At 38.6% G+C, this 26,874-nt stretch overlaps 1 protein-coding gene across 1 annotated transcript in view; it reads left to right on the forward strand.

The window, feature by feature from the left end:
- Positions 1–18,170, forward strand: part of Prlr (prolactin receptor) — a 118,936-nt gene extending 100,766 nt beyond the window's left edge. Inside the window, exons 4-10 of the mRNA XM_013018547.1 lie at positions 237–369; positions 3,389–3,558; positions 9,304–9,473; positions 10,983–11,124; positions 13,769–13,868; positions 14,212–14,281; positions 16,863–18,170. Of these exons, the coding sequence (XP_012874001.1) occupies positions 237–369; positions 3,389–3,558; positions 9,304–9,473; positions 10,983–11,124; positions 13,769–13,868; positions 14,212–14,281; positions 16,863–17,885 (1,808 nt within the window). The 3' untranslated portion in view covers positions 17,886–18,170. The remainder of the gene's footprint in view (positions 1–236; positions 370–3,388; positions 3,559–9,303; positions 9,474–10,982; positions 11,125–13,768; positions 13,869–14,211; positions 14,282–16,862) is intronic.
- The last annotated feature ends 8,704 nt before the right edge of the window (positions 18,171–26,874 follow it).

Below are 26,874 nucleotides of genomic sequence, written 5' to 3' on the forward strand. Positions count from 1 at the left end.
ATCTCCTGTCCCATTTTTAAACAACTTCTAATGGGTTTCATTATTCTGTTTTCACCAGGAGTAAAGTACTTTGATCATATCCTACCCACCCTCTTTTGCTTTGGCAATGTGAGTACTGGACCCCAGGCTTCCTCGCCCTGAGGTCCTGTCTCTAGCCTGAGTGCCAGAAATCTGCTTCTGGTACCTGGAGACTAGGGATCTCAATATTGATTCCTATAGCTTGTGGCTTCTTTTAGGAGAGTCGCCTCCTGGAATGCCTGAGATCGTTAGTTGTCTTTCCCCTGAGAAGGAAACCTTCACTTGCTGGTGGAAGCTCGGGACAGATGGAGGACTTCCTACCAATTACACGGTGTATTACAAGAAGGAAAGGTAAAAAGCTCTCAATGCCCTTTGACTCCACCAGTGCATGCTCACGCTCTCCAAACCAAAGAAATATTGGGTTTGAGTTCAAATTACCACACTTTCTTTATATATTTTTATTGTTGCTGTTCTTCATTTTAATTTTATTCAACAGTAAGAATAACTGTGACATATTTATTTATATGTTCTGAAGTTGTCCATTTCTGCAAAGATATTCTACACTTTGTAGCTATCACTCCCTATATAAGCAAGAGCAGGATTTAAGAATTAGAATACTTTTTGGGGGGAGGTCCGGTCGTGGGGCCTGAACTCTGGGCTTGGGCGCTGTCCCTCAGCTCTTCAGCTCAAACCTGGCACCCTACCACTTGAGCCACAGCACCACTTCTGGCTTTTTTCTTTTTGCTTATGTGGTACTGAGGAATCGAACCCAGGGCCTCATGCATGCAAGGCAAGCACTTTACCACTTAGCCACCTTCCCAGCCCCTAGAATTAGAATACATTTTTATACAAGAATAAATTCAGCTATTTTCCCTCCTGATTTGTGATTCTTAATTGTATTCTTTCAACAAATGTATACCTTTTTTGTGTGTGCTGATCCTGGGGCTTAAACAGGGACTAGGTATTGTCTTTGAGCTTTTTTGCTCCAGGCTGGTGCTCTAACTACTTAAACCACAGTTCTACTTCTGGCTTTTTTGGTGGTTATTTGGAGATAAGAGTCTCATGAACTTTCTTGATAACTGGCTTCAAACCATAGTCCTCAGTTCTCAGCCTCCTAAGTAGCTAGAATTATAAGCATGAGTCAACAACACCCGGCCCAACAAATGTATAATCTTTGAAAGTACAAAATTTCTTTACAAATAAATCCAGGCTGACTTGATATAATCCAAAAGGGCTTATTCAGTACATATTAAATGAATAAAATTATAAATTTAAGCAACATGACTACCTCTCTCAAAATCTCTCTTCAGAATTTATGTATTTACTTACTCATGGCAATGTAGGTTTTTTTGGGGTCTAGTTGTGGGGCCTAAACTCTGGGCCTGGGCACTGTCCCTCAGCTCTTCAGCTCAAGGCTAGTGCTCTACCACTTGAGTCACAGCACCACTTCCGGCTTTTTTCTTTTTGCTTATGTGGTACTGAGGAATCGAACCCAGGGCCTCAGGCATGCAAGGCAAACACTCTACCACTGAGCCACTTTCTCAGCCCCTGGCAATGTAGGTTTTTAAGTAGGATACATTAGTTACAAAAGGAAGAGGAGATTTCATACTCTTTCCTGAATTTGCTCCAAGAAGACTCATGTCACTGGAAAAATAAGATAATCTCTTGTCCTCTTCAAGTCCTTTGCATACTCTTTCAATCTTTCTTCTTTTTTTTTTTGGTCTGGTCGTGGGGCCTGAACTCTGGGCCTGGGCACTGTCCCTCAGCTCTTCAGCTCAAGGCTAGCGCTCTACCACTTGAGCCACAGCGCCACTTCTGGCTTTTTTCTTTTTGCTTATGTGGTGCTGAGGAATCGAACCCAGGGCCTCGAGCATGCACGGCAAGTGCTCTACCACTGAGCCACCTCCCCAGCCCCTCTTTCAATCTTTCTAAGTATTCCAACTAATGGCAATACAAAATTAGCAATGTTTCAAGTTACTTGTCATGAGTTTAAATTGTGACCTAAAGCCCCATATTCTGTATTAATAAATCCTTTGTGATTTATATTTTTTTCTTAGTAACACTATTTTAAGAGAAATATATAAGCTAGCCCCATGTAATCCATGGTATGTATACCATGAAAAACATGGTACATCAGGTTTTCAAATTTGTCTCCTGCCCAAGGAAATTCTTTTGCGAGGTGATGATCCAGAACTCAAGATCTTAGCTGGGCATAGTGGTTCGCACCTGTAATTCCAGCCCTTGGAAGGTTGAAGCAGGATCATGAGTTCGAGGTCAACCTGGGCTACATACCCAAGAAAAACAAAAATCAGAAGTCAGGTCCACCTTGAGGACATTTTTGGATGAACTATTGCCATGAAGACTAAATTATATAATCTCTGACTAAGAATTTTGTTACACTCATGATGAGACCCTCTTGGACATTCTTGAAAAGCTGTATCGTGGTCCTAAAACAAAGTATTTATCACTTGTAGGAACATCTGTCCCACTTTTCAGGGACAAAATTTGCTTGTATACAAAATTGCTCTCCGGTCTGATACTGAAAGAGGTGTCATGCAGATTTCAAGAACTTAAACTGGCAACCTATATGACATATTCATATGGTGTGTCTGGAGCTGAGGCTCCAAAGTCAAAATATGAGGCACCTCATAAGCCTGTAGAGACTGAAATACCTCCTTTCAAGCATCTGGTTGACTCGGAGTATACTGGCATCAGGGTGTGACCTTCTGAGTCCTTTTGTTTGTTCAAATGAAACTCCACATACATGTGCAATAAGTGTTGCATTGTCAGTGGTGCCACTGTCTATAGGTGCAGGTGAAGATCCCAACCTCTAGACGTGAAGTAATGCCCTCCATGAGGTGAGTTCTTAGCCAGGAGCAGCTCAAGAGTTCATTTCACAAAGCCCACAGGAACAGCTACCCAAGGGATGGAATGGTTAGAAGCAAAGTCTTGAGGAACTATATATATATACACCCTCCACCCCTTTCTCCAGCACCCTTCTTCCCCTCACTCCCAGCTACGATGGGAAAGCACAGAATCTGGGGAGCTATTTTTTGTTCAGATTTTACACACTCAAAATACCTGCCTCCCAAAGTCTAATGGTATTAATATATATTTTGTTATGGTTATTATTTTTATTTTTTATTGTGAAAATACTCTACAGAGGGGTTACAATTACATGGGCAAGATAATGAGTACATTTCTTATCAAGCATTGTAGCCTCCTCCTTTGTTTCCCCTTCCAATCCCTTCCCATCTTCCCCCCGCCCCCCCACCCAATCCTCACCGCCCCCCCACACCAAAGTTGTCATTTTTAAAAGTCACTCTTATTCTTGTTTTCTTATTGATTCCTAATGCATACTTCATTGCAGAGAAAATATCACCTATGAATGTCCAGATTACACAACTGGTGGCCCCAACTCCTGTTACTTTAGCAAGAAGCATACCTCCCTGTGGAAAACATACACTGTCTGGATGACTGCCACTAACCGCTTGGGAAGCAGTGCCTCAATCCCATATACGGTGGAGGTCATATACATAGGTAAGCAACTGAAGCGTCAGGGAGGAATTTATTATTCCACTATCTATCTACCAATAGCCAAGCTTCATGTGAACATTCTCGGCTTATGGGTGGTTTCTAGAAGGAAAGATGAGGAAATTCACAATCGTTTTCAACTGAGCATTTTGAAGTAATTGTTGTCCAATTGTTATTGGAAGCGTGATTGGCATTTGGGAATTTTGTATCACCATGCTTTTCCCTGGATCCCATGCTTTTGCACCCAGCAGGATAGTCTATATTTGCTTCCCTTGTCAATCATTCTCTCTGCCCTGCTTCTACAACAGATGTTTCCTTCTTTCTGAAATTCCTTTATTGTTTGCCTTTTGGAAGATAGAGCTACTCCATGAAGAAGCAGGTTTTAGAAAAAGTTCATCTGTGTCCATGAGAATTGACTCCATGAGTATTGCTTCAATTGCTTTACCCCATGCTAATCCTGACATATTAAATTACAAATGAAGAATTGGAGAATAAGGAATGCAACTTACATACTAAGAGCAAAGGCCAAGATCACTAGTGTAATGTCTTGATAAGTCATCAACAAAGTAGAACTAAGTCAATGTGGAAGATGTGCCTTGCTTTAATCAAGCACAATCACAAGAGCTGTTATGGTTTAGCAAGGGTGACCAAAGGAATCCTGAGACAAGGGATTGAGTGAGGTGGTCTAGGTTCTTTCCTTATCTTGAATAATAATTTATGAAGTTGCTAATTACATTCAGGGTTATGTTCAAATCTTCCTCATTCATCTAACATCAACAGGGAAAATTGGGCTTGAGGCCCTTCCATTTTTCACTAGCATATCATCCCTTTAACATGTTGAGCCTTCCAAACTACAAAAGGGTAAAAAGTTGATCCTTAAAAACTAGGAAAAGCTTCTGATACCAGTGAGCACATTTGAATGTTTTCTCCTTGCCATAATTTGGGAATATGCCTGAAGGTGGGGAATATAAGGAAGGCAATCCTATTAACAAGCAGAAATAAAATAAATACATCCACATCAATCCATTTAAGACATGGAGTCTAGGAGGACAGGGGTGGGGGGAGGGAGATGGGAAGGGATGGGAAAGGGGAAACAAAGGAGGAGGCAACAATGCTTGATAAGAAATGTACTCATTACCTTGCCCATGTAATTGTAATCCCTCTATATGGTATTTTCACAATAAAAAAGACATGGAGTCTATAAGATACTAAGTGACAGTTCCATTTTGTGGGTTCTCTCTTGAATTCCAATGCCCTGCCCACAAGTTTTTTAAAGAGTCAGAAGCTAAACAATGGAAACAAGAGAAGTTCTAAAATGAGCAACTGTTGCAACATGTTACCCACAAAACAACAGGCTCAGCCTAACCCCAACCCTAAGGAATATGTTTTGAAAATGAGACTGAGAAGCATCTATTGGATTTGCATGGATTCTGGGAAACATATTATCTGATGTGCCAGTCCATATTTTGTCAGAATAATAAAAGAAATATTCATGGAACTCTCGCATAACCCCTGAAGCCTGTGGCCCTGGTGACAGGTTAGAAAAGTTCTCAGATAGAACAGTTTTCATCACAGTACATTTTCTGACAGCTTGACACTCATCCAGGGACAACCATACTGCAAGTTCTAACTGTCCAACACTGGCAGATAATTGCACAGAAGTAGATTTCTTTCTGGTTGCTATTGCTATGTTGAAAGCTCTTAAAAGTAATAATCTCAGCTAGGGGCTATTTTGCCTCCCACAGGATTTGTGACAGTGTTTGGAGATAGTTTAGAATGTCAGAATTTAAGGGTGATCTGATTATTAAGGGGCTAGCAATGCTGAACACGGCAGCAAGTATCATACAGTTGCCCACAACAAAGCATTACCCTGTCCAAAATGTCAGTACTGTGGAGGTTGAGGAACTTTGCCTAAGTGGACATCTTCCTTAAACTTGTATAAAACTATGTTTTGATTAGAGGCATGATTCAGTCTGTGTCTAACATAAAGTTTGTATTAATTAACTGATACCTGAAACACATGAATGTTAGAATTCATGGGATTTTTTTTAATTTTTTGATGAAAAGATACTGTACAGAGGGTTACAGTGACATGAGTAAGGTAATGAGTACATTTCCTATGGAGCACTGTTACCCCTCCTTTGTTTTTCCCCTACTATCCCTTCCTTCCCCACCTCCCCAACACCTCCTCCCCCCATCTGTAAAGTTGGTTTTCAACATACTGTCTTGTATGTCTCATTGTTACAATGGGTCAACCCATATCCTTGTTTCAGCATTTTGTTATTTCCCTTCCCCTCCCCAAATTAGAAAAATGTATATACAAGACAGGGCACCAGAATCAAATACAGTGACAATAGGGCTCTTTTTTTGAGGCAAACAGAAGACATAATTCCAAATATGCTTTTGTCACAGCCATTCCTTGCCCACCTGATTTAAAGACCACACTGTGGGGGGTAATACAGGATAGGTCAAGGTAAGCCATTATCCTTGGCACTTCACTCTTAGAGAGGTGTTCTCATAGCCTGTACTTACCAGAATTTGAGAATAAGTGCTTTCTTCAGCTTGGGGATTTGTTTTATGTGCATGGATGAAAACAGAAAGATAAAACGCTATTGAAATGGTTTTAAGAAGGGAGAGGGGAAATGAAGGAGAGTGATGGAGAAGATGCGTTTGGTCAGGACACATTGTATAGATGGATAGAAATGTCGCAACAAAACTACTAGAGACTAATAAAAAAAGCTTTTAAAACTACACCTAACAAGACTTAATATTTTAACTATTTTAATTGTGCAATTCAGTTGCATTAGTTCATTCACAGTATTTTGCATCTATTAGCTGGTTCTCCCGGCTGAGAGAAATAAGTTATTTAAAATCACATTCCTGGATCCCATCGCTCTAAATGGAGCCTGTAGAGTTTACATATATGGGAGCATACAATTTGTGACTATGCTAAATTTGTTTATCTTTTCATCATTTGGTGAACATTTGCATCTTTCCACTTTGGGATTCATATAAATAGTGCTGCTATATTCACTCATATACAAGTCTTTCTTTGAATATCTATCATCACTCCTTTATAAAGATTTTTATTAGCATGTATTAGTGGCACCATTTCTTTTTTTGTTGTTGTTGTTGGTCATGGGGCTTGAACTCTAGGCCTGAGCGCTGTCCCTGCGCTCTTCAGCTCAAGATGAGCACTCTACCACTTGAGCCACAGCGCCACTTCCGGTTTTCTAGTGGTTTATTAGAGATAAGAGTCTCACAGACTTTCCTTCCCGGGCTGGCTTTGAACCATGATCCTCAGATCTCAGCCTCCTGAGTAGCTAGGATTACAGGCATGAGCCACTGGCACCCAGCTATATTGTAACATTTCTATACATGCAGATGACATACCCAAAATCATCCCCTCCATCTCTTTCTCATCTCTTCTTTAAGCAATCTCTTTTTTCCCTTTTAAAGCAATTTGAAAAGGTTTCATTGTTCTTTGTTTATAAACTATTTTATGTAAAATACTTTGACCATATCCACATTCATTTCTGATTCTTTTAAGTATACCTTTAGGAGTAGAGTTGAACAAAATGGTACATCTATGTTTGACTGTCTGAGGAATATTCAGTTTCCATGTCCTCCATATCATAAATAACACACATTCTGTTTGAGTGCTGGAGTCCTAACCTTTCTTATGGGTGTTTAATGTTATCACATGGTAGTTTGAGGTCATTTTGCCTCTTCTATGCCTGTTTTTCCTTCTACAGAATATGTTTTATAATAGCACTTATCAAGTTGTTAGTCACACTTTCTTGTAGTTGGAAACAAATAGCTCAGAGCAATAACTTAAAGAAGAAAAGATATATTCTGCCTCACAGATTTAGTTGCTTCAGTCCACATGGCAGGGAGGATATGGCAGAACAGCTCACATGATGTCAGCCAGGTAATGAGAGAGAGGGGGAGAGAGAGAGAAAGAGAGAGAGAATGCCTTGGCTACTGAAGGCATTCTCCTCCATTCTGTCTGGACCTCAAGCCTGAGGCATGCTGCTGTCCACATTCAGGATGAGTTGTACCCTCTTAATTAATCCTGTCTATCTGATAATGCCATCACAGACAACCTAAAAGTGCTCTTTGCTTAATGCCATAGCTTCTTCTGATCCAAAGGAGACTGACAATCGACATTACATTTCACAAGTTCTTCATTTGTCAACTTGACACCTAAACACATTATCTAAATTATAACATTCTGCCCCTGGACCCCCAAAGGCCTGTCTGTTTTATGATATACACCTGAGAATCTTCATCATCTTGAATTGTCCAAAAGTCTAAGTACAACATCTTTTCTGATACTCCAAACAAACTCTTAGATATGACTCTCTGCAACATCAAATATAAAATTGTGTACTTCCAAGATAGAATGGCAAAAAGTAGACATTCCCATTCAGGGGAGAAATAGAATAGATGGAAGGTTTTAATCAAAGCAAGATCAAAACTCATCAGAGAAATCACTAAATCCTATAGTTCCATATCTGCCATCCAGATCCCAAGTGGCATGATGTGACCTTCAACAGGCCTGGATAGCCCTGCCCCTACTACCTTGACAATTATAGGCCAAAAGAAGCCTGTCCTTTAGCATGATCCCACTTATCACCTGTGATTTTACTTGGCAGATGTTTCACAATCCTGGCATCTCCAGCAGCCAGGGTCTTCATTTCAGTGTAGGCTTCACCTTTTCTGCTACACATAGCATCCTCTCAGGGCTGTCTGTAAAGACTTGGAACCCACCACAACATTGCCTGGCTCCAAGACATTCCTCTGACATCTGGATGGAAGTCTTCATAGTCCCATAAGTCCCCACATATGGTGGCGACATTAACCTCTGCATACCTGGGCAACTAAGTGGGTGGAACAAACTCTATTTTAATTGTGTAACTTAGTGGCATTAGTTTATTCATAATATTCTCCCAGCTGAGAGAAATAAGTTGTTGCCTCATTGCTTTGTGAGCAGGACACCCCTCCCCAGAGACATTTTCCAATGAATTTATTCATTCCTACATGTGAGCCTGTAATGGGCGGGCTCTGGTTAATTCCTGGGCTGCCCTTAAGGCATCTTTATTACTGTCCTCATAGGGACATGGGGACATGAGCAAAGTCAGAATGAGCCAACTGTCTGTTCTGAGGTTGCTAAAGGGGTCATTACCAAACATGTCAACTGGTAGACACATGTCCCAATTTACTATCTGAGTGAATGGATTCTGTTCATATACTGTGAACTGTTATTGAACCAAAGGCAAGATTTATATACTTGTTACCTACAATATTATAAACACACATTAATAGATCATAAAAAGCATGTGTGTCAACAAGTAGCCTCTTGCTCCTGGCTAAGGGAAGGAAGCTATTTCAAATACATTTCCCCAGTAATTTTCCATCCCAAATCCTACTTGGAAATCATAGTCTAGTTAGTATCACCTGGTCCTCCACCATCATGCAAATATGTTTGTATGTATGAGACTGCCTGGTACTACGTGGAGAATGCATTAAGAATGAAACCTCAGCTGCTTATCTTGCTTATCATCTAAACCCCATATTCAGCACAGATCCAGCTGATCTCATACTAAGATAGATCTTGTCTTCTGAGGATTTAAAATGCAGTGGGATGAGTGGACATTAGCAACATAGACCATGATTGAAAGCAGTAAGACTAATTTTTAAAAGCAAGCAACTAACATAAATGAATGGAAATTTTCTTTATGTCCACAGTTGTACCACATCCTCCTATGAATCTGACTTTGGAAGTAAAGCATCCAAAATACAGAAAACCATACCTGTGGATAGAATGGCAACCACCCACCATTATTGATGTAAGATCTGGTTGGCTCACACTACAGTATGAAATTCGATTAAAACCCGAAAAAGCAGCTGAGTGGGAGGTGAGTCAGACAGAAGCTTGTTGAAGCAACCATGTCTCCTATAGCAAGAGTGAACCCCTCACAACCAAGAACAGTTCATTTCTCCAATGGCTTGGCCACTGTGCTAACATCCCCAAGCAAATGTAGGCTATCAGATAGGAAATTCCTCCATCAATTCCTCCTTCTTTTGGAATTGAAGGAGGCCCAGTTTCACAGCTCTCCTGAACATAATTCCCTGCACTGAACAGGACAGTCTTCTGCCGTGTTTCCAAGCCCCCTTCTTCTTTGATATATCTTAAATGTAGACACTTTTAAAAGTACTTAATAATGCTAGGACAGGAGGTGAAGGAATCCCAGTGTCCATGAATAATGTCTGTGTTTCTGAAGAAATAATTTTACACACTTCAATATGAAGAAACAAAACAATAAATCAATCATGATAGTCTACCCTTACATAATTTAGTAGGCATCCCTTTTTTTGTATAGCCAAAATAATAGGATCAGACAGAGGAAATGAATTAAACCTCTTTAGCACCATTCAGTAGATAATCTGCATTATAATCTTTCCCAGTTGTTTTAAAAATATCTTTAACAGCTGCTTTTTTCAAGCCAGAATCCATCCAAGGGCTGCAAATAGGACCTGGCTGTTATATCTCTTCCTTTGGATGCACTCAAGATGCTGGTCACTTGTACCACCAGATGTCCTGCTTTCTTCATTTGTCTATCGTTTGTTGTAGAGTCATTTACCTAATTTCTCTACCTTTGTATTTCTTGTAACCAATCAGATCTAAAAACTTGGTTAGATGTTGGTTAAGCAGTTATTGACAAGTATACTTCATCATATCAAGAAACACAGGCTATCTCGTTATATATAAATAAAGTTAGGTATAAATGATATTAAGACTGACCCCTAGAGATGAAAACTAATTCCCTGCTTGCAAAATCATGTTTAATGTGTTCACAATTACTTCAACATACATGAACACCCAGTTGATTTCCAACTGGTAATTTTAATACTAATTAAAAATCCTCGAATCAGTTTCTTCAAGAAAAAACAGTAAAACTATTTTTGTATTTTTATAATTTTTCTATGTTTACAGTGTTAAATTTATTGACATCTGTAATTCATAAAATAGAATTGGAGGAGGGTAGAATAATTGTCTTTCTCAAATAGACTTCAAAATGAAAAGATACAAAATCTGTTAATTTTTGTGTGAACAGTTTTTTTATTGAGAAAATAACATACAGAGGGGTTACAATTACATGAGCAAGATAATGAGTCCATTTCTTATCAAGCATTGTTTCCTTTGTTTCCCCTTCTCGTCCCCTCCCATCTCCCCAGAGAAGGATCTGATAGCCCGCATATGATTATCTACCCTAGCACCTCTGATAATTTATAATTTATATAATTTATTTTTGATAATTTTTTCATGAGAAAGGTCTGATAGTTTATAATTTATATAATTTATTATTGATAATTTTTTCATAAAAAAGGTCAGTAGTGACTTCTGTTTTCCTGTTCCTCTTAAGACTCATTTTGCTGGGCAACAGACCAAGTTTCAGATTCTCAGCTTACATCCAGGACTGAAATACTCTGTCCAGGTCCGCTGCAAGCCAGATCATGGAAACTGGAGTCAGTGGAGTCCAGAGCACTCCATTCAGATACCTAGTGGTAAGTGTCTTGTCCTCTAGTTCTCTTCCTAAATATTTTTATGTGATAAATTTGTGTGTAATGACTACTAACAGCTTTAACCAGAAGAATAAGTAGAAATGGATTTGTCATCTCTTTACTCAACACAAGGGCATCTGGAAATAATGTCCAAGCATTGCTCCCCAGACCACTCACTGTCAGTGAGGATCAGCTTCTAAAATAAGGCTGAAGTCCTGGTCTTGACCTGTCTCTGGGTGGGTTAATGATGTGTCATCCCACAGTCTCCATTTGTCTCCTCTCTATCATGTAAAGGGTCCAATCATGACAGGTCTGAAAAGTGGTATCCTTTCTCAACAGTGAAGACTTATGAGGCTAAAGTCTCTGTCAAGGCACAATATATGAGATGATCTCAGTTCTAACAAGTGATGTAAATATGGTGTCATTGTGCATTTCTTTTTTTAATTTAATTTTATTGTCAAGGTAATGTACAGAGGGGTTACAGTTACATAAGTAAGGTAGTGAGTACATTCCTTGTCAAACATTACCCCCTCCTTCATTTTTCTCCTACTTTCTCTTCCCCCCAGCTCTTTCACTCTTGTTGTACAGATCTTGTGGGTATTGCTGTTGCATTGGCTCCCCCTTTGTCCTTGCTCACCATTTTGTTCTCCCCCTTACCTTCCCTAACTCAGATAATATATACCATACACTGGGTATCAAAATCAAATACAGTGACAACAAGGGATAAACCACAGGGGTAAAACACAAAAGAAACAAGAAATCACATAGTACTTTAAAAACAACAACAACGAAAAACCTCTTATGTCCATGTCTTGGAGTTCATTTCTCTCAGCATCATCGTATATGGTCATATGCACATAGCTATTGAGCTATTCTGTTCATCTTCTAGGAATATCCTGGACATATACTAATTATTACAAATGAGGGAAACTATGGTTCCTATGTTTCTTTGGGTTTGGTTTACTGATTTTCTTCCAAGACTTTCCAGCTCCTTACAAATAAGGCAGTGCCATTCTTTCTGGTGGAAAAATAGAATTTCATTGACTGTGGGGGGGGGGGTGTATCACATTTTCTTGATCCATTCATCTACCAAGGGGCATCTGAGTTGGTTCCAAATCTTAGCTATGGTAAATAATGCTGTGATAAACATCATTGTACTGGTAGCTTTAATACAGCCTTGTTTGTGATCTTTTGGGTAAATGCCCAGAAGTGGGTTTGCTGGGTCATAGGGGAACTCTATCTGTAGTCTTTTGAGGAACCTCCATACTGCTTTCTAGTATAGTAGTGTTCCCTTTTGGTCACAGCCCCTCAGCCTCTTCAGTAAATAGTGCTGGCAAAATGGTTAAACACCTGTAGAAAAGTAAAGATAGACCCTTATATATCACCTGGCACCAGAATCAATTCCAAATGGACCAAAGACCTCACGGTAAAAGCAGATACCATGAAAACATTACAGGAAGGAATAGGAGAAACTCTAGGGCTCCTTGGCACAGGCCAAAATTTTCTTAATAAAGACTCAGAAACACAACAAATCCAAGAAAGGCTGGACAACAAATCAAAGAAAGGTTGGACAAATGGGATTTGCATTAAACTGCAGAGCTTCTGCAGGGCAAAGAACATAGATACCAAGATCAATAGAAAGTCCACAGATTGGGAGAAGATCTTAACTAGCTATACAACAGACAAGGTACTTCTGACTCAAAAAATTAAATCCTCCAACAACAAGTCCTCAAAGAAACAACATCCCCACTAATAAGTAGGCTAAAGACTTAAAGAGAGACTTCTCTGAAGAGGAAACAAGAATGGCCAATAGACACATGAAGAAATGCTCAACTTCTCTGGCCATAAAAGAAATCCAAATCAAAACAACATTGAGATTCCACTTTACCCCAGTTAGAATGGCTATAATCAAGAAATTTAATATCATCTTGCATGTCTAAAGTACTTAACTTTATCACGTCTTTACCTTGCTTCCAACATTCTCAGGTAAAATGTAATTATCACTAGGAACTAACAGTAGGAAAACAAATTTAGTAAAGTTAATAATCTTTACTCTCCAAACTCTAGCTCTTTGGAAGTTATGAGGGCTTTACAAGATTAGCGTGTGGGAAAGAACACTGAACTATAAGAGAGAGCATTCCTCTAGTCCAATGTGGGCTCATATTAAAGAAAAGCAAATGATCTAGAGCTAGAAATCCTGACTTCAAATCCTGATTTTTAACTCTTTAAGTGAAAGAACCATGAAAAAAATCACTATTTGAGCCTCCATTTTCTCATCTGTAAAGAAAGGCAATGTTGCTAAGCTAAGCACTGCTGTCTTTCATTGTTATTACTTCAACTGACCATTTGGCCTTTGATTTCTTCTTAAAGATTCAACTGAAACAATATGTGAAAAGATTTTTAAATTAATAGAACGATGTGACATATATAACATATTAGAATATTAAAATATCAGTAAAAATCTAACCTAACATTAATGCTACTCTGGATTGCTCTTCAAGTCAAAAGAGATATGATTAGAGGGAAAAGTTCAAGTGTTCAAAAGTTACATGCAAAAAAAGGATGTGATGCATTACATCAGTTGGTTGGTTATAATTGTTTAATGATGCGGTATGTGATCAAAGCTTTCTGGCTATTTGTTTTTTAGACTTCCCCACGGATGATACAACCATGTGGATCTTTGTGGCTGTTCTTTCTGCTGCCGTCTGTTTGATTACGATCTGGGCAATGGCTTTGAAGGGCTCTAGGTACTTCCTTGTCTCTCAGCCCTTCTTTCTATTATTATCATCAGGGGTAATGTCAAAAAAAGATAAACAAATAATGCATGATAATGATAACGAGCCTACAACCTACACATTTAATTTAACCATTAGTTCTAATATGCTATGTTTATTGAGTTCAAATAAAACAACTTTTATCAGCACTAAGAAAAACAAAAATAGAGAATGTGACTTCTCTGACGTATATAACTTTATCAAATGGGGACTCTCATAAAACATGTAGAAGTAATTTGAAGATTAAAAATAATGTTTCAAGAATCACAAAGTAAAAAGATAAGTCATTTATATAATCTCACAAATTATTTTACAGCTTGGTGACCTGCATCTTTCCACCAGTTCCTGGACCAAAAATAAAAGGATTTGATACTCGTTTGCTGGAGGTAAGTCCAAGAATAAGAGAATGTAGTGTGACTAGCTACTTTTAATAAACAATTTGCAAATTCACACACTACTCCCATCAACCCAGTCTGGCTACTTCTAATCTCTCTCCATCTGTGCCTTGTGCTCCGCCTGTGAGTTAATAGAAAGAATTATCAGGTCTGAGAGTCTTCACCAGCAGACATTAAAAGTTGGAGGGCAAAGAACAAAAGCCACAAAAACACAAAATTCAAGGTAATGAGTGCTAGATTCACCAGGGATGCTAATAACCACACACATACCCATTCTATACAAATAATCAGTTTCGATCTAGGTGATATTTTCACAAACACAAAACAAGTACTTGCCATGGCCACCTCCGTCTTACAGTACTGACAGCTTCCATTTGACGTTCTCTACACAAGAGGCCACAGTGACAGAATATGTCATGACCACTCTTGCTCAGATTGAGCAATCAGTTGAGTCTGGATTAGTAGAGTGAGGGTTGGTGTTCATTGGGATGCATTTAGAGGAAAGCAAACGTAAGTGTTTGGAATGAAAAGAGCATTCAGGACATTTTCAATTTCTCTCAGGTTGAAATATATAGTTTCAGTTTGACCTTAATCTTAAGAGTGATGTGTAGAAACATGGTTATCTGATAAATGTCGTGACCCAGTGACTGTGAGGCCAATTGATCAAGAACATGAAGTAAGTCCCACAGAATTCTTGTCTACCAGATACACTTTGGTTGGGAATATCTGACCTGATAGTACAGCTAAAGAACTAGGCTACTTACCCAATGCTGACACCACTTTCCAGCTGAGCAGTGACTTTTGTTGTTGTTGTTGTTGTTTTTCAAGTTGAGGTCTGAACTCTAGATTGTGAGCTTATGAGTCAACAACACTACTAGCTGAGTTCATTTCTTTAGTTCATTCCTCAGATAGGGCATTGCATTTTTGCCAAAGATAACCTGGATCATGATCCTCCTACTTATGGCTCCTGTGTCATCATGCCCACTTTTGTTGTTGTTGTTGCTGCTGCTGTTTTAAGATAAAGTCATTGTGCCTAAGCTGGATCCTCCTGATCTTTGCCTCCAAATTAGCTGAAATCACATGACATGCCACAACTCCCTACTTAGCACTGGCCTTTACAGAGTCAACATGAAGATCTCAGTGAACTAAAATACTTTCTAGAGCACAATTCATCTGCTAGTCATAGAGATCGAATGATAATATAGCTACTTGGTTTTAAATTTAATATTTTTGTACATCATCTCTAGTACTCAAAAGGTATTCCCAGAGAGGCATCAACTCTCATCTTAAAAATGGAGACATGGGGATTCAGATAGCAGCTTCCCTAAGATCCTATATACTGGATAAGTAATAAAACCAAGGCTTCACACCACTAGAACCTAAACCAGAAGATCAGAAAGAAGAGGGGAAGTAAGAAGAGGAGGCAGGTGGAGTTAAAAGGAGGAGAATGGAGTACTAAAAGGAGAGGGGGGAAGGAATATAAGAGGGAGGAAATAGAGATCAGGAAAAAGAGAAAGGAGGAAAAGAAAGATCAAAGAAATTGAAAAGTGTGGGGGGGGAGGGGGGAGGCTGGGAAGTGATGTGAAGGGTAAACAAAGGAGGAGGCTGCAATGCTTGGTAAGAAATGTACGCATTATCCTGCCCATGCAATTGTAACCCCTCTGTACAGTATTTTCACAAATAAAATAAAATAAAAAAATAAAAAAAACCAAAAAAAAAAAGAAATTGAAAAGTGGCAGAATAAGAACAAAGAGATAAGAAAAAAAAGATGGGAAGAGGAAAGTGGGAAGACAAGAAGGGAGAGAAGGAGGAAGATCAGTAAAAGAAGAATGAACAAAAGAACCAACTTCTTATTACCATCTTCTAGAAGGTAGCAGTTGGGAATACCTCAAAAGCCAGCAGCCACACCTCAGAATCATTCTGCCAGTGAATTCCAAGTGTCAGAAGTGTACATGAGCACTTTGGTTTACATGTTTTACAAGCTTTGTAAACTTCATAGGTGTATGTTTATAAGTCGTATACTAATTGTCCATTAAGCTAATGATCTTTTTTTTTTTTTTGGTCCAGTCGTGGGGCCTGAACTCTGGGCCTGGGCGCTGTCCCTCAGCTCAAGGCTAGCGCTCTACCACTTGAGCCACAGCGCCACTTCCGGCTTTTTTCTTATGTGGTGCTGAGGAATCGAACCCAGGGCCTCAGGCATGCAAGGCAAGCGCTCTACCACTGAGCCACCTTCCCAGCCCCTAATGATCTTTTTTTTTTGCTTAGAGAGAGGCTGGCTTAAAGAAAAGCATTTGATCATAAGTACCAGAAGGTGATTATAGATGGCCTGATAGGCACCTACATAGCATTCTGGGGAATTCTTGAGGCTGCTCACAAGAGCCTTCAACCCAGCCAAAGGAGATAGAAAGCTCCCATTCCAAGTCTTAAGTAAGACCCAGCATGGCCACAGCCTTAGGAGAGAACCCCTTTAATCTCTGCTCAGGTTGATGAACAGACAACACTTGGCTGTGATACCACCTGTGGCATGTGATAGAGCTAACACCCACCTCTCCTTGTGTCTTTGTTTTAATAGAAGGGTAAATCTGAAGAACTCTTGAGTGCCTTGGGATGCCATGACTTCCCCCCAGCCTCTGACTGTGAGGACTTGCTGGTGGAGTTTTTAGAAGTGGATGACAGCGAGGAACAACAGCTGATGCCAGCCAACTCTAAAGAACACCCAAGCCCAGGTGTAAAACCCGCACGCCTGGATCCTGACAGCGACTCTGGCCGGGGAAGCTGTGACAGCCATTCTCTTCTCTCTGAAAAGTGTGAGGAAACCCAGGCCAGTCCTCACACTTTCCACACTTCCGGGGTCAGGGAGAAGCCAGAAACTCCTGAAGCAAATATTACTTGCCCCCAAGATTTCCAGAGCATACCAGGGGAAGGCAATATCCACTTCTTTCATGCTGATGAATCTAAATCTTCAACCTGGCCTTTACCACAACCTGGCCAACAAAACCCCAGATCTCCTTACCATAGCATTGCCGACATGTGCAAGCTGGCTGGAGGCCCTGTAGGGCCCATAGCTACTTTACTGGACAAAGCAGTCCAAGATGCTTTAAAGTACTCTAAAACCATGGCAAATGAAGAGGAAGAAGAAAAGACAGTTGAGCAGGAGGTGGAAAGCTTCTTCCATCCCAAACCAAAGCAGGATACAGTATGGCTGCTTCCTCAGGAGGAGAGCCCCTTGATTTCTGTTAAACCTCTCGATTACGTGGAGATTCATAAGGTCAACAAAGATGGGGAACTAACCTTGCTCCCAAAACAGAGAGAGAACAGTGAGCAGACAGAGATGTCTAGGGCTCCTGATTCCAGTAAAGAGTATGCCAAGGTGTCCACGGTCATAGATAACAACATCCTGGTGTTAATGCCAGATCCTCGGGCTCAGAACGTGGCTTTGTTTGAGGAATCCATCAAGGAGAGTCCACCATCGCTTCAACAGAATCAGTCAGAGAAAGACCTGGCCAGCTTCCCTGCGACCTCCAGCAAGTGCAAAAACCAACAAGGCGGGCTGGATTACCTGGACCCTACATGCTTTATGCACTCCTTTCACTGATAGCCTGACAGATGAGAATGATTGGTAGAAATGTGATTTTTTTTTCTTTCAGGTAACACTACAACAGTGTCATGAAGGAATGCTGTGTGCTGTGTGGTAGTGAATGATCAAGAATGTGGGTAGAATGACACTACGTTTGCTTCTTTTCACTCTCCATGTTCAACCACTTGCCTTTTTCTAACAGCAGTTTCCAAAACACATCACTTTGTCACTGAACTGTGATTTGTCGATTTGGTTTGGGTTTTTGTTATTGATGTTTTTGGTGTGTTTTTTTTTCCTCTTAGTGATAAAGACTTATGTGTTCAATGAAATTAAAGCACATTGCTTAGTATTCCTGAGGGGTGGTGCCGCTGGGTATATCCCCTTTAAAAAGCTTTCGTGGTTTGCTAGGAGGTAGGAAGAAATGGAACTGTCAGAAAGACTTAACACAAGAGATGGTAGATATATGGGAAATGCCATGAAAACCACCTTTGAAAACAAATTGCTTACTTAACCCTTTACACTCCTTTTTCATTTTATAACAGTGACCTAAACAAAATATATTTTTTAAGGAATCCATTCCAGGACACCTACCAAAAATGTCTGCATCAGTCTCTTACTGATCCATTGCTGAAATGCAAGTAAAATAATGCCTCTCATTTTGTAAGAGATAGTTTGAATGCATTAAGCATGGATTTCTCACCCTAAATTTTATTTCCTTCTGATCCCTCTGGCACACATAGTTTTTGGAAAGTAAACTTTTCTTACACAAGAGGCAAATGAATCTCATTTGGTAAATCTTGCTTCCTTTTAGCAGGACCAGTAATTTATTATACACCCGAATGTTTCCTTCACAGAAACAAACAAAAACAATTCCCAAGACTAACTTTAAAAGATAATCATAGCAGGATGCTAATAGAAATGCTGCCTTACTGTACATACAGATTCTACTTTAATACAAACCTGTAAGTTTAGCAATGTATTTTTGAAGACTATTTTTCTATTGCTTAGGTAAAGTAAGACTATTTTCTATTTCCCAGTGCAGCCGTTTACGTATCCAGTGGGCACAGTACTTTCTGCTGTTAAGTTATAATGAGTATTCACAGTGTGTCACAGTTTGTGGGATAAAATACTGTAGTAACCCAAAGCCCACTGAGGAATATGAAATAGGTGACAAAATTCAGATTGCAACACAAGAATGTGCATTATCTGATTCTTCTTCATCTCCAGGATAATTTAAACAACAACAGACCTACCAAGTTAGAGTTTTAGGACTCTCCACAGACCAGAAATGAATTTTCCTGTGAGTTTGGGGCTTCTGCCTATCTATAGGTGAGTCTTTTCTTTAAACATGCTGCATCAGAGACAGAGATTTGGCTTTGTTTTGTTTTTCTGGGCAGTCTTGGATAGCAAAAGAATTTTAAGCAAAACCAGGGATTAATATCTCTCTGGAGTAGATGTATTTGCAAAACTTTGGCAGAAACAGCACTCACATCAAGAATGTCCAAATGGAAACCAGATAGGACCAGTTGCAAAGGTGGAATATGATGAAAACCATCTGCAAGTCTATTCCAAGGACAGGCTCCCCGAAGTGGGTCAAAACCCCCTTGGGTCTCCATTTTAACAGGAGCCTCCATGACTTATCTACTGAACAGAATGCTCCCTCCCTCTACTTTTCATTGCACCTACTGGCAAATTTATTCTTGTCTACTTACGATCTGTACATTCAGAACATGAGTTCATTCATCTCCATGAGTTAAATATTCATCAAATCCATAGTGATAGGAACTGGACCCAGAAGTTCCCTTGTGATTGAAACACGTTGTCAGTGTTTTCAGAAATATAAAAAATAATATATCAGAGGCTGTATTTCCCCACTATGTAAACATCTTGTGAGAAAGAGAAACATTTGGGAAAACTGCTAAGCTTACTCAGTACTCTAGATCCTCATTAATCAGTGATTGAGGATTAACTATTGGCATCTCCTGGTTGCTACTGGAAACTCTATTACCAGCACCTCAGGGCCTATCCTAGATCTTCAAAATCCATATGTGCATCTTACTAATGTCCCCAGTTAATTCATGTGCATGCCAAAGTTCTTTATACCATTTCCACTAATGGGAATTTTTGTGCTCGAAAATAACCCTGTCTTGCGTAGATCAAATCTGTTTCACTTGCAATGAAAGGAGAAAGCAAAATCAAAAACAATAACAACAATAATAAAAACCAACATATTAGTGGTTTAAGATTCATATAATGGTGAATCTTTTGCCTATTCATATGAGACTGACCTGAAAAATACACAAAACCTCCATGAGAACCAGAGAGTATAATATACTAAGGCTTTGACTAAGGAAATTAAACTTCAAAACCAATGTGGACAAAACCTATCCCTACATTAAACAACATTCTCCAGTTTAACTATTGAGGTTATTTATATATGTATATACATGTTTATTTATAAAATATGACTGAGAAAATTAACTTGATATATCAACTGCTCTTATTGTTTGAAACTTTAATATCATCTGCTTTTGACATGTTATTATATATATATATATATATATATATATATATATATGAAAAATGCTATAGTGGGTTAAAGCCTTGAACAAAATCTTTTAAAAATATCAATTATCTTTCACTAGTCAAGTTTATAATTTATAATTATTAACATACTTTCTCTGATTTCTGAAGATGTTGAACTAAATAATCCCTAAGTCCTTTATAAATTCTGTCTGCTTGATTCCATGATTCACTGAATAGTTTCCTACAAAAATAATCTGACCCAATGCCTTGTATATTAAATAATTAGTCTTCATTATGGGACTGGAAGGCAATCTTCAATGATGTGCTCATCATTGTTTAGCAACACCTCCCACTGGTCTTCATATGTCATACATGATTTTGTTAAGTTCTTAGGATACAGTGCAAATGATATTCTAAGATTATGAGAAAATAAAGACTTAGATAACAGACACATAAGATAAAACAGAAACATCGAAGGAGACACTAATCTTCAGAATAATGATTGCTTACTGACTTGAAGTAATGTTTATTTCTGCCAAACAGTCCCAGATACCTTTTTTCTTTTCCATCTTTCATCATAGTTTACAAATAACCATTACACAAATAGCTTGAGTCTTGTGCTCCAGATTATAAAGTCATGTTTTTATAAACAGATACCTAAATATGAAAAGTTATGAAGAACAAAACTGGATAGAGTCAATAGATGATTTTGTGGAAGCATATGATTCAAATAGCAAAATGTTCTCTGAGCAATCTTAAATGTCGATAAAATATCTTAATATGAGCACAAGTTACTGGCAACTGTGTCATTGATTTTTTTAGCAGATGTTACATTTTCCTAAGTGCCTATAACCAGTCCTGACAGTGAGTTATGGACTAACAACTTGCTGTAGCTGGTCTTTTCTAGAAGGATCAGTCTCTTACTACCCAAATAAAATCACAATGGTGACTCCTTATCCTGTAGTAATCCTACGGACTTGGTGAATCCTGAGTTAATGAGTCACTAGAGGACTTGGGCTCCAATGAGCACTTTGTCCTGGAGGAAATTCAGTGTATTTATTTATTGTTTGCTGCCTGCTATTGCCAATTATTTTCAGAAGGATTTAGTCCTGCCTTTAGCACCTTCGATCTCCTCAGAGTATTCAGTAAACAGGAAAGAACAGATTTATATAGGTTTTACAAAGTGCCTTTCATTTGTTAAAAAAATGGAAATATTTTAGTTTGCAAGATAAGTATATTGGTTAGAAATGTATTTTATATGAAGAAAGCAGGAGTAACCAGAAAGGGAATGACAATATAATGTAAGGACTAATCAGTGAGCAGTCAGTGGGTTTGTAATGTATTGTTTAACTGAATCATCACAAAGCTGATGTGAATAATGTGAATCCAAGATTTTCTATTTTGAAACATATTGATGCTGTGTAAATAGCACTAAATTTTGTATGCCAGGGCCTAAAAAGTACAATATGTCACATGGAAATTTTGCACACTGATTAAAAACTATTAGTGAATTTGAATTATGGTCCCATCTGCTCTTGATACAGATTTGTCAATAATGGGACCTGCCTGTGTGCATTAGTAGACAAACGTGGGTTTTTTTCCTGCCTTTTTAACTCAACATAATTTAGCATTGCTAGGATAGAGACCATGTACTCCACAACCCAGTCTAAGTCATATTACTGCCACTTACCAGGCCAAGTCCTTTAAATGCTGGCCTTTAGTTTCCTCTTTTGTTAAATAAGTGAGTTGGCTGAGAAATATTTTTAAGGATGTATCTTCAGGTTCTGTCTTTTTTTCTCATGATTGGGGTAAAATCCAAGAATGCAGGTCACAGACCCAGACATAGTACAGGAATGACTTAGTCATCTGCTCTAAGCAGTGAATGACTGCTTAGTTAATCACAGTTAATCAGATCATTTCCACAATTCAGGTGGATTTAACATCCTGGCTTCTCCCCTTCCTAGTTGTATATACTTATATACTTATAACCTTTTTAACTTCCTTATTCCAAGGCCCATTATTTTTTCACTGAATTAGTTGTACACAGTGGGAACTACAGGATCTATAAAAAGCAAAATTATTCATAAGCAATGAATGACCTTTGTCCTCACAAAGAACTAGTCAAATGTGAAATCATCCACACAGAAATCCAAGCCACATGTGAGAGTCACATGTATACCCATTTTGAGATTTGCATGCTTATCGATTTGAGCCTGCTTTGTTATTTAGTTAATATAAAAGTTACAAATAAATGCAGGCTACCTTGATGAATAGTTATGGAAAGCCTTAAAGAGAAACTTGAAAATACAAAACAACTTCTCAAGAGCTTATGATCTAAATGGAAATTCTACTTGTAATTATACCTGGATTTTCTATAATTCCTAGATATGCAAATCAAAAGGACACTTATCTAGAAATTTTCCCTTCAACAAGGTGATTTTGAGTCTGAGACTTTCCTATCTACTACAAGTAAAAGAAAATGTAGAAAAATAGAAAATAGATTGTTTCCAAAATTGGGATATCTCAGGATTCACAAAATGCAGAGTAGTTACTAAACTCAAATTGTATTGAAAATGGTGAATCTGTATTCTTTTTAGCATTCTGACTTTGTAGCTAAGAGATGTACATAATTCACAACACCATAGGCTGGCAGCTGTTCACATCAATTCTTCTCAGCTGTGTCTTGATGTCCATTTAAGAAGCATTTGCAACATGTAAAGTTGAAAAACATATCCTGCTTACATGGTGTGATCAATGATCATAGAAATTCAACCATAAGGTAGTCGTTAGTTAACATCTTACCTGCTGCTATTTTAAAAGAAAAGAAAACTCTAAAGATTTCTTCTGGACCAATAATATCAAAACCGGGCCAGTTTTTTTAAAGATTATCAAAAATAATCTTTAAGAGTTATGGTTGATGGTATTTCATCTACATTGAGGTTTTTTTGCACATTTTTCTGATCTGGGATTGAGATCCTTTTATCATGTTATCTGAAATTTAAACACTATATGGGAAAAATACCTCTGGGAAAAAAATATAATTGGTTTTGTATAATTCCTGGAAAAAATGATTCTGAATTTTTAAAAGACATTATCTCCCTTTGTGTCCTAATGACTTTCCTCCAAAGCTGCCTGTAGTTTAGAAATGGAAGATGTTACATCTCATGATTTAAATGGTTTTGGCAACAGAGCTGTTGTATTTGTCAAAGGACATACCTGAATTTAAAATAATCATTATATTATTTTATACATAATGCTTTCTGTGAGTCAAGATCATGATATGCTGTATTGATATATTGATATATATATGTATAATCTTCATGTTATAAAAATCATCCCATAATACAAATGAAAATCATTTTAATGAGTTGATTTCAATATGATTATGTCTATGTCTATAAAACAAAACATTTTTAAAGTGATCATATATTTCTGTCGAAACTGTGAATGTACTAATTTTTCATTAATCGTTATCTAGAATTAGTATTGTATGCCACTCTAAGGCCTATCTGAGGTGTTAGGTGTTTGACGTACAATCCAACAGTTGTTTAAGTGTTAACCTTTTAGCTTTGCTTTATGTGACCACAGAGCCTTCCTGAGTGTTCTTTGTGTCATGAGGCTTGCTTTACTGCTTCATCATTCATTTTAAGCCAATTTTAAGAGTCTCATGTGAAAACCAAAGCAATCTAGAACCGGCCGCTGAGTGATTGTGTCTATGTAAAGCCATATCAAAGCAAAGACTCTGTCATAGTCATAGCATAAGCTTGTGTATTCTCAAAGCTACCACTACCTCTGCTCTTCCCCTTTCCCAGAAAATGCCAAACAAAATTAGCCAACATATTAGAAGTGATTGTTACAATCAATGGGTGATTGTTTAGTTACATTAGAAAACACCTTCTAATTCACCACTTTTCAGATTTACTATAGGCTTTCTGACAAACCATTTTTACATTTCAATATTTTATAAATTCCGGCTGATCAAATTCAGAAAGACTACATGGTAAGATATCAGATTTAGAAAACAAGAGTACCATAAAGTGCTGATTCTTTTCTTAATTGTAAATCGCCTCAAGGTGATTACCCAAAGCCATGATAATATATGTCATTACACTGATAATACCCAACTCAGTGCCTGGCTCAATAAATGTTGATTTCCCTGTCTATCCTTCCACTATTATTTTCATTTTTAAAAAATGAGCAGAATTACAATGTGCATGGCTGAAGCAATTTTCTTGAAGACTTTTGCTGCCAAAAAATGTATCTTCATAAATTTACAATCTGACTTCTCTAAAAACTATTTCCCTTATTGCTTTGAGCCATTAAAATATTCCGGTATTATTATGGGAAATATCAGCCATTTATCAAAAATAATCTTGATTTTAAAACTATTTCTATATGTTATTCTTTATAAATGTCTACTTTTTTCTTTGTAACCTTGAACCATTACAGAAAATTACTGTCGTCCAATTCTTCCAGTTCTTCATTCTGTAAATCTTTGGTTATTGTACCTTGTGCTTCCTGTTTCCCATAATATATTTATTTCCTTTCATCTATGGGGAAAATATGGACAGATAAGTCCTTGTCATTGCTCTCAGAGATTATGGATGCTAATTGCTATCACACGACTTCATTTTCACTGCATGCCAAAAACAATGCTTGCCAAACAAAACTTTAGACCTCCCGGTATAAGGTGGTCATTCTATTTCTATTTTGTATCATTGCAAATACTCAGCTCAGTGCCTGGTTCAATAAATGTTTCTTTCCCTTGCCTATCATCAATCTATTTTTATGGGGGGAGGGGGCAGGTATAGTGTGTGGCGGAATTTTCTTGAAGATGTTTTACTGCTAAAGGATCTATAATCAAGAAATTATCTCCATACATTTGGGCCAAAATAGCTTTTTCATATTAGGCCTCATCTCACTATAGACTGAAGGTCAAAACGCCCTTCCTTTACCTGTCCCTGTCCTGTGAGAGGCTGCTAAAATAAGGTGATATGGAACTAGATACAAGGGGAACAAATAAGAAAAATCATTTGAATACTAAGAATAAACAAACTCTCAAAAATGGAATCCCTTTCAACAAGATGACTTGTTAATACCAGCAACATCCTTTCTGACAAAATTCATCATATCAAGTGTAAGTTGAAATCTTTTAAAAGGATCTACATCTAGAAGCCATCTAGTGTTCATGTTTATGTTACAGAATTATGTGTGGGTTGTTTTACAACCTCTTTTCTGCCACCCCTTAATTTTCTAGTGCAGTGTCTAATTATAGAATGAGCAATCCTTTCTCATGTTAAGTATCAAGCTCTCAAACATGGCTTCGGGCAAAGAATCACTGACTCTGCCTTTAACTCTTATTATTCTTATCCCCATTCCCCACCCCCCACCCCCAGTCGTGGGGCTTGAACTCCGGGCCTGGGCAGTGTCCCTCAGCTCTTCAGCTCAAGGCTAGCGCTCTACCATTTGAGCTATAGCACCACTTCCGACTTTTTCTGCTTATGTGGTGCTGAGGAATTGAACTCATGGCCTCATGCATACAAGGCAAGCTCTCTACCACTGAGCCACCTTCCCAGCCCTCATTTGTATTTTTAAGTTACAAAATTAGAAATATATAGAAGGGAAAGGGGAGGTGGGGAAGGACCAAGGGGAAAGGGCAAGGGGAACAACTGAGCCTGCTGCCCCGCACAGGATGGAGGTGTGCACAAGGCCAAGGGGAAAAGGGAAGGGAAGGGAGAGTCTGCAAGGGGAACTAATGACCGAGATGAACTATATAGGAAGAGGGCAGGGAGGAGGTGTGGCCACAGTGATGACCTCAGAACCTGGGGGACCGCCCACTGCCCCCAGGTACGCCATTAACTGAGTTATATGGGTGCTGGGCAGGGATTGCTAGGGAAGAGGACACAGGTGCACGGAGAGCGAACAAGGGAAGGGGTCATTTTTCCTGGGTGGACCTAACACGGGGATGATGAACAAGCACACAAGAAATTAAAAATCCGATCATAAGAAAGGCAAATGAATACATCAGTTCTCAACTCTTTACCCCATTCTAACAAATAAGAAGATCCCAAACTTTCCAGTGTCTTCCTCGGTTATTCGGTACCCTCTTCTTCCCTTTGAACTTTTTCTTTCCCGTTGTGCTTTCCTTTTCTTTAAGATCCCAAAACGCATTTCTTCATTCTGAAATAAGGCTACTGGAGCTAAGTAACAGGCTTTGTCCTCACAGCATCCTGGTGCCTGGCTGGATGATAGGACTTTTCACCCAGCTCCAAAAGCCCACAGGTGAGGGAGACCATTCATTGGAGTGCAGGTGTCAGGGTGTTCAGCTCCAGGAAAGCTGGAGAGAATGGTCACCTCTGACTATTTCCTTAAGTGGCTGATTTGCTAGCCCATGGGTATTTCCCTAAATGGTCTGCTTTGCTTGCCTGAGTATTTCCTTATATGAAAGTTTTTCCAGCCTCTGAGTTTTTCCCTATATGGT

Source organism: Dipodomys ordii, unplaced genomic scaffold (genome assembly GCF_000151885.1).
Source record: "Dipodomys ordii isolate 6190 unplaced genomic scaffold, Dord_2.0 Scaffold41, whole genome shotgun sequence".
Lineage (NCBI taxonomy): Eukaryota > Metazoa > Chordata > Mammalia > Rodentia > Heteromyidae > Dipodomys > Dipodomys ordii.